The following is a 9,435-nucleotide window of genomic DNA, read 5'->3' on the forward strand; positions in this document are numbered from 1 at the left end:
GTATCACTTGCTTAACCACGCTGCCACTCAGTGTCTGTGATGCTTTTTAAATTGCAACACGGAGGACAGATATGACTTCTGATATCATTACATACTATTCTTGTAACAAGTCTGAGAGAAAAGACATAACTGATTCTCATTGGAATGTGAGTTTTGATTTCAATTAGATGAAATATACTCTATAAACACAAATGGTCTGAGGCTACATGTAAAAGCTATCACTGCTGAAAGAAGCAATAAAGTGATCAATGCTTAAAACAAGTTATTTGTTTTCTGATCACCCAATTACCCATATGCCAAACAAATATGCATGAAGGATGTGGTATTTTTCATTGAAATTTTATGTCAGTTAATTATTTTCTATTCATTAAAAACCATATTGTGTTGGGTTTTCAATTCATTAAAAACTGTATTGTGCTGAGCATAGTGCAATAGCCTATTGGCTAAATCCTCACCTTGCATGTGCAAGGATCCCATATGGGTGCCAGTTCATATCCCAGATGCTCCACTTCCCATTCAGTTCCCTGTTTCTGGCCTTGGAGGAGGGTGGAGGATGGCACACCAACATGTGAGACCCAACGTGGGAGACCCAGAGAAGGCTCCTAGCTCCTGGCTTCAGGTAAACTTAGCTCCAGCCATTTCAGCTGCTTGGGGAGTGAATCAGCAGATGGAGGGTGTTTCTCTTTGTCTCTCCTTCTCTCTTGAAATCTGCCTTTCCAATAAAAATAAATAAATATTTGAAAAAAACTATATAGTGTCTATAAGTCATTTCCATACATTTGAAGTAAAATCCAAACTATGAAAAAGTTTGGCAGTCTTTTTGTGAAGAGTAAGTAAAGTATTCTAATATTGTTTGTTTTCCTTATTTTTATACTGTTTTCCAATACTGTTTTATTTATTGTTTGGTTAGAGAAAACAATTTAGTATACAGTACCTCTGTGATACTACAGAATATGACACATTTTCTTAGTCTTTATTTTCCATTTGATTGCTGAACAACAAAGTCCATTGATTTGGACATTTTTGATCTTCTCTAGTTTAAGGTCCTATTGTCCTTTTGTTGTATTATTTCATGAGTGTCATGAGATAAAAAAAAAAGAAGACAAGGACCCAAGAATTATTTGATAGAACAATGTATTTAATTATATTCATGTAACAGGTGCTATAAATACTCTATCTGCAATATCATCACTGTTATAATTCACTTCTGTAAATGGTGTACTTTGTTATTGTCTTAATCAAAATATAGGGGCAGCTGACAGAAGACTGAAAAATTAAGAATAAGAGGGGGTGGATAGATAAGTAAATAAATAAATAAAATATGAAAGGGAAACAAGAATAAAAGCAGCGACGATGACCAACTAGCATGTCCAAAAGACCGTTTCCTTACGGACCAATATCTTGCCAAGAATCACTGTAATTGATGTCAGAATTAACTCAGTTTAAATAAACTTGAAATACTTAGAAGAAATAAAATGAAAGAGTTGGGGTGGGTGTGTGAAACAGCAGTTTGGTCACTGCTTAAGATATCTGCTTCACTATTTCATAGTCTCTATTTGGTCCATGTCCTGGCTTCTCCACTTCCAACCCAATTTTCTGCTAATGCACACTCTGGGAAGCAGAAGGTACTGCCTAGTATTTGGCCCCCATTTACCGCATGAGAGACTTGCATTGAATTCAGGTTTCAGCCTGGCCCAGCCTAGGCTGCTGTGGGCATTTGGGGAATAGACCAGTGTATTAAAGATCTCTTTTGTTTTCTCTCTCTCCCTCTCCTTTTTCCCCTCCCTCTCCTTTACACTTTTTCTAACCCTGTCTCTGTATCTCTCTGCCTTTCAAATAAAATGAAAATAAATTTCAAAATGAAAGTAGAAAAAGGAATCTTTTTCTGAAAACAGAGGTCCTCCAAAATAATTACCCAAGCTAATGAGTTATCAGTTATAGTCCCAGAAATGCTAACAAAGACTTATATGGGTCTCAGTATTTTCATCTGTAGCAAGAGTTACATGACTTCTGAATTCTTATTGCTCAGTATCAATGAAATCCTACATGTCTTGTCAGATATCAGTGTTTCTTATATGAAAGATTTTGAGATGTGTATATTGTTAAAACCAGGAAGACTTACAAGGATTCATTATGACTCTCACAGCCCAGAAACTCTGAGGTTAGCCTTATAGGCCCCTAAAAAGTTACTTACAGCATTCCCAGAGTGTAAGAGCCCTCAGTCAAAAGCAAATATGGACCAATATGGAATAGGCTGGCATACTTCAACTATTCAGTTGATCAACCTGCAGTTGAGAACGATAACAGCTTACAATGAAACCCATAACAAAAGAGGAGGCTAGCCTTAGAGTTTCTGGCCATTTTCTTCCTATGAACAAACTACCAAAACTTATAATGAGATGCTTTGGAGGAGAGGATGGATTTAGGACAGAGGGTTAGCTGTGTGATGGAATATTCCAAGATGGCTGAAGATGGCTGATGCATCCATAACTTCCTAGGAATATTCTTGTCATCACAAACCAAGCTCACTTTTAGGGTTTAGACACTTTCTTCCATCGACAGTTCCCGGGTGGACACAACCAAGTTACCGTCCAAAAGGCTGCTATCTATATCCATCTGTGCTGAACAAGTTGCTTTTAGAATCCATTCTTTCTTTGAGATGATTAATTAAGCTTCAGTTGTTCTGGCCAAGTCTCAAAGATCTATGAAATGTTCCAGCTCATAAGCAGCATTTTATGGTATCTACGCTCAGTGTTCAAGCTTGATGTTAAAGTTAACATCTGAACAGACCACCTAGAGTTTTACTCCCAATTTTGTCATAGGTCATTGTACTTTGTTTTTTCCCAGCATTCTTTGCCTGTGGTCCTACAGCCTCAATGGCTATCAACTAACCTGGAGACTGTGCTGCTTCCAGAAGCCCCATTAGAAAATAGTCACCTTCATTTGCAGCTACTCCAATAAGATAATACTGCTTTTTAGTAGTTAGTTTCTGTGATATGATTCTTTTAACCAAAATTTATTTGAAAAGTTTAACCTTGTCCCCCAGGAGAATCTTAATGTAAGGCAAGCCTTAATTTCTAATAAGCAGGGAGTACTGGAAATATCTGCTGCTTAGACTGTTAAATTTAATTATATCTCATTTATGACAAGTCTGCAAAAGTCAAATATTTTCACCATTTTCTGTTAGAAGTGAATGGCTGATATGGGTGTTGTAGTACATGTAGCAACTACCACATGGGATGCTCACACTAAGCATGCACAGCTGAGGACCCCCTATGCTTACAATCTAGCATCCCACCAGCGCACACCCTGGAAAATTACAAATAATGGGTGAAGTGCTTTGGTCCCTGTCACACATATGGGAAATACAGATAAATTTTCTGGCTTCTGGCTTCAGCCTAACTTAACTCCAGCTGTGGCAGGCATTAGGGAAGTGCACCAGCAGATGGAAGATCTATCTATCTAGCTATCTATCTACCCACTTTCCTATCTAAATATCTTTCTGTTGCTCTACCTTTAAAATGAATAAAAATACACATTTAAAGAAGAAAATGATCAACTGGGATATGTGATCAATGGTGACAACAAGTATAAACAACTACTTTTTATAAGACTATATTTCTGTAAAATGTTTAGTGCCCTATACTGCCCACATAATTTCTTTGACCATTTGTTTCTTTTACAGATACCTCTTTCTAGATTACCTAGATTTCTGTGACTTCAATATAGCATTATCAATTAGAAAAAATATTATAACAAGCATTTCTGATACTGATAAGATCACAAAATTTCTTCAAAAGCAGTTTTGATAAACCTGTAAATGAGGTTTGTTTATTCCACATATTGCAATATCTACTTTATTTCGAATATATTAATGTACAAAATTTAAAATTAAGTATGCTTATCCTATAGATTAATCGCATCTTTTTCATCGCTGTCAAGTAGAAGCAAATTGTTTCATTTAATACAATCCTGGCCCATCTGAGTGGCTCTCTTTGTTGTTTTTCAGAAATGAGAGAGATTGAGAGTTGAAAAAGCATTCATCATCAGGAGAATTTGTTTTAAAAGCATCCAAGCTACGTACAGGCAGGAGACAAATTATCCACTATTCAAGAGGGGAGCACAATTAGTTTCACATTATACTAAACCGATCAGTTCTGAACATGATTTCCTTACTTGAGAAAATGGCAGTGAGGATGTCATTGCTCATCCTGTCCCTCCCGGAGCTTTGGAAGCCCAGCAGCAAGGCCTTTCTCAGACCGGAAGCTCTATGAAAGCTTTGTGCATATATCCTGACAATGTTTGCAGATAAAGAGAACTATATTCATGACTTGTATAAATACAGCTAATAATAGATACTTCACAATGGTGAATTAATTAAGCTTCTTTGTGTTACACCAATGATGGGCAAATGCTTTGAAGCGTTATGACAAAAAATAAGCCTTTTCTTCTTCCCAAGATAATTACTTTAATATAACCATTTACAATTAAGGAACAAAAGAAGGGGTAAGAATAAGCCATAGTAGGGGAGATGTAGAAGGCAAAAATATTTGGTACTTTTCCTTCTAATAAAATGCGTAATTCCATCTTTTCAGATATGCAGAATGAGGGGAGAATATACTAAATTAATGTCATCTGTCATGATTTAACCTGGAGAAATGCAATGATTAGTAAATTACATGCACAGCTTTTGCAGCACTGACATTTTCCATTTGTAATAAGAATGCAATCAACAGAGCCTTGCAGGAATAGTACTATCACAACCACTTAAACAGCTTTATTTCCTTCTTCGTACTATCAATCAAATATCAAAAACTACAGCGCTTTACTTGAACATCTCAGTGGCAAGCTAAAAGTTTTAATCTTATTTCTTGAGTTTCTCATGTTGTCTATGTTCATAACAGCTGTGTACAAACATTCCTTACAACACCCAAAAAAATTACACATTTTACATAGAACGTGTAAAGACTGACTGACACTTTTTGTATACATAAATATAGACAGATGTACTTAAGGAACCCATGTAAAGAATGCTTTCATCCTTAAAAATGCATATGAGCGGGCCTGGCATTGTAATCCAGCAGTTAAAAATCCTTGCCTTGCAAGCTGCAATCTCATATGGTCACTGGTTTTAATCCCAGCAGTCTCACTTCCCATCCAGCTCCCTGCATATGGCCTGGGAAAACAGTCGAGCTGGCCCAAAGCCTTGGGACCCTGCACCCGGGTGGGAGACTTGGAGGAGGCTCCTGGCTTCTAGCTTCAGATTGGCTCAGTTTCAGCCATTGCGACTGTTTGGGGAGTGAAGCATTGGACAGAAGATCTTCTTTTGTCTCTCCTCCTCTCTGTATATCTGACTTTCCAACAAAAATAAATAAAATCTTTTTAAAAATGAATATGGGGTCTGGCGCAGTGGCGTAGCGACCAAAGTTCTCTCCTTGAATGTGCTGGGATCCCATATGGGCGCCAGTTCTAATCCAGGTAGCCCCACTTCCCATCCAACTCCCTGCTTGTGGCCTGAGAAGGCAGTCGAGGACGGCCCAAAGCCTAGGGACCTTGCACCTGTGTGGGAGACCCGGAAGAGTTCGTGGTTCCTGGCTTCAGAACGGCACAGCCCCAGCCATGGCTGTCACTTGGGAGTGAATCATTGGATAGAAAATCTTTCTCTCTCTCTCCTCCTCTCTGTATATCTGAAATTGCAATGAAAATAAAACAAACCTCTAAAAAAATCTTCTAAAAAATGCATATGAAATAGGCATTTTGCCTAGAGCTAAGTTATCACTGAAAACTCCGCCTCCTCTATCAGAGTGCCTGAGTTTCTAACCTTGCTCTGGCTCTTGATGATGTGCACACTGGAAGGCAACAATGATGGCTCAGAATGTTGAGTTCGTGACACTCCAATGGGAGAAGACCTCGACTGAGTTACAGGCAGCTTGCTTTAGTTTGGCCTAACCACAGTCAGTGCAGGCACTTAGTGATTAAGCCAGAAATCTGTGTCTCACATACATAATTAAACAAATAGAAATAATTAAATTTTTCCAATTCACAAATGTTTGTAATCAGTATAAAGTATGAATTTAGTAAAGAAGAAGACATGGAAGAGGAAAAGAACTAGGAATTGAGTAGAAAAGCAGAGAATCAAATTATTGAAATGTACCTTTGCCTTACTCATGGAAGTCTCCTTGGATGCTTTTAATTGTTAAAAAAAAAAAAAAGGAAAGGAAAGGAAAGGAAAGGAAAGGAAAGGAAAGGAAAAAGAAAAAAAAGAGAAACTGCCCAGGAGATATGTTTTGTTTGTTTTCAGTTAAGTATGGTTTACTAACATTTTAAAATCAAAATTGTTAGGACATTTAAAATCATATTTATAAATATGCAAGTTTTACAAAATTCATCTCTCAGCCCTTTAAATAATGATTGCCCCAGATTAGTTAATTAAATGCATTCAAGTGTTGTAAATTGTATTTGAAACCTTAGTAGGACATATGATATCCTGTTTTTAAGTGCTTTATTTGTCTGGTTTGATAAAATCAACCTGTGAATGATTTCTTAAAATCTAACAGATTGCAAGTGTCAATATGATTTTACTTAATGCTTTCTTAAGACTTCCCATCTTCCAACCTTACAATGACAAACGCTGTAAGTTTTTAACTCACAAATTTAAAATCCTGTTTCTTAATCAGTTTTAAAGTGTGTATGCTAAAGTGAAATCATGTTTTCTTACTATAAAAATATTTCTGTGATCACCATTCTTGTATGCATATTGTATTTAATTTTACATTTTCTTATACCGAAAGGATATGTACTCACTGAGAACAGTGACCTAACATACTGACATTTTTTAGATGCATGTATTTGTGAGGGCAAAAGACCTATAAGTAGGAATAGAAATTGCCAGCCAAGTTTGATGAATTTGTTTGTTTCAACTAGTGATTTAAGCCAGGCATTAGGTCTGAGCAGGCAGATATCCACTGCAATCGTCACCATCCAGCTGCCATACTTACTGTTTTCATACTCTCTATGTCATGGGTTTCACAAAACTAAATTAAATTAAAGGGAAACATAAGAGGAAAACTTTAGCACAAGGTCAGGCTACTTTATTTTCTGGTTACTTGTAGGAGATTACCAACTCTCATCCAACTAGGTACCTCGATACTGTATTCTGATCATAATACACAGCCATAGATTTTTCCATCTAATTCCAAAACCCTTGAATTTCATACAAAAGCATTGGGTAGAAAATTACACTATCACAACTTCATTTTCATACACAATTCTCAATTTAGTATTCAACCAATTCAGTTTTCTTATATACTTTTGACTCATGGCTACACCATGAAGACTTTCACCACCCTTCCTAATTCTGGCTTTCTTCTTTTGCAACCAAGACTGGGTAAACTCAGATGAGAATTAAATGGGCTTTTTCTCCAATCCCAGGAGGTTAGTGCTTGTAAATCTACTGTTAAAACTGTCTTGGAAGTAAAAAAAAAAAAAGTTTCTTGGAAGTGAAATTATTCTATGATTATTCTTTTTTTTTTCCAGGATAATTTCTTTAATCCTTGAGATTTGGTTCGGCACCAGTATGAAATGAAGTAGTTCTTATTTATGAGCCATTTTTGTCACAAAAATTGGAAAAACCATCAGTGATATTAATTCCTTTTCATTTCTCCTTTAAATGCTACTCTTGGGTTATTGAATACCCATCACTAAATCCAACTTCTATTTGCGATGTTTCTGAGTTGTTCCAGAGGCTTCAAATTACCTGTGACAAGAATTTAACAGTTTGTGGATTTTTTTATCCTTGCTAAAGAAACTGAATAATAGTAACAAAAAGTTTATGTCAAAATCTGAAGGAATATAAAAAACTGCCATGGGGGGAGGAAGGGGGGAGAATCCCAGATTATATGTAATTACAACACAATGTAATTAATGAATAAATTTAATAAAAAAAGAGAAAAAACTGATATGTATTAATTCTATGATTATTCTTTAAAAGGACAACAAATTAAAAGGACAGCAAAAAAAACCTGATACTTGTTTTTTTGGTCTGTCTTATTTCAATAAGAATAATGCTCTACAATTACATCCATTTTATTGTGAAAACTGTTTTCTCTGATCTGTGGTAACTGCTACATACAGAGTACAAAAAAATGCAATGTTTATGAACAAAATTGGTATTTTGAGATTTAATCGTTTTTAGCCTTTGTCTATGCCCTTGAGGAATAGTGGTTTTACTACACATTACTTGTTGAACTTTCTACTCATTACTTGTTGGAGAGCTAAGATTGTGACCATAAAGTAAGTTGACAGTTTGTTACTATAATAATTAAAAGAAAAATCAGAAAGAAAATAGGAAAGTTTTGGAGGGAGGAGAGAAGATAGGATGAGAAATATCATTACACTGTTAAAATTGCATATATGAAATAAGATGAAATTTCCCTTTGTATAACTAAGAAAAAGAGGAAAGGGACAAAGAATATTTATGGATGACTCAAATCTTTTTCCCTGGCCTCTAATAGCATAAACTTCCCCCATGAACTGGATATGAGTTCAAGTTAAAAATACAGTTCTCAATCTCAGGCAGTAAATTAGTTAAGCTAAAAACAAAATAGCAAGTTTCAAATGGAAATCATTTTAGGACTGCCTAGAACAAAAGATTTAACCTATCAACAATGTATTAATCCTAAAGATCTGATTTTTCTTTTACTCTTCTCCTGTATACTTAGCCTTAATATCTTACTTGCTTGTTTGCATACTTTAACAATAAAACACAAATCTCTATATGTTAAAAATACATTTATGTTTCAGTTTCTACAGATAAAGTGATCTGAAGTAATGTACAAGGATACAGAAGCAGAAAAGAGAAACTGTGATAACCCCCGGAAATGTGAAAGGAGGTCTCCTAACGGACAACAGCATCTCTGTTCAGTTTATATCGAAGCCCAAACTAACAAAATGGACAGTATTGTTCAATTTTAGAAGTTCCATTTATTCTATGTTCTATGCTATATAATTGTCAGGTTTTTATGGTTTAAATTGTAAATGTGTTTTTCCCTCTTGCTAATTCTGTTTCCTTTTTGTAGTCTTAAAGTGTGACGGACATTTATCAATGGTAGGGGAGACACTGTATACAAATGTATATTTGTAAAAGCTATTTTTATGATTAGCATGTTTCACTGTTGATCATATATAAATTCAGGTGATACTGCAATTCTATGTTAAAAGCTATTTCCAATGATGTCTTGTAAGAAAAAAATACACTGTATGCTAGTTTTTAATAATTTATTTTTAATTTATAGTTTAAAGTATCTCAGATCATAAGGATAAAGTACTTGGAAAAGTTATATTTCTGCCTTCTATAAGCACCCTTTTTATTATCAAAGAATGTGCACATTGAGATGTGATATAATAAAGGGCTGATGGTTTGACTTGTGAGTAAAT

At 35.4% G+C, this 9,435-nt stretch overlaps 1 protein-coding gene across 1 annotated transcript in view; it reads left to right on the forward strand.

The window, feature by feature from the left end:
• Positions 1-9,184, forward strand: part of RALYL (RALY RNA binding protein like) — a 360,797-nt gene extending 351,613 nt beyond the window's left edge. The window contains exon 9 of the mRNA XM_058668767.1: positions 8,803-9,184. Within this exon, the coding sequence (XP_058524750.1) occupies positions 8,803-8,820 (18 nt within the window). The 3' untranslated portion in view covers positions 8,821-9,184. The remainder of the gene's footprint in view (positions 1-8,802) is intronic.
• The last annotated feature ends 251 nt before the right edge of the window (positions 9,185-9,435 follow it).

Source organism: Ochotona princeps, chromosome 9 (genome assembly GCF_030435755.1).
Source record: "Ochotona princeps isolate mOchPri1 chromosome 9, mOchPri1.hap1, whole genome shotgun sequence".
NCBI classification, from domain to species: domain Eukaryota; kingdom Metazoa; phylum Chordata; class Mammalia; order Lagomorpha; family Ochotonidae; genus Ochotona; species Ochotona princeps.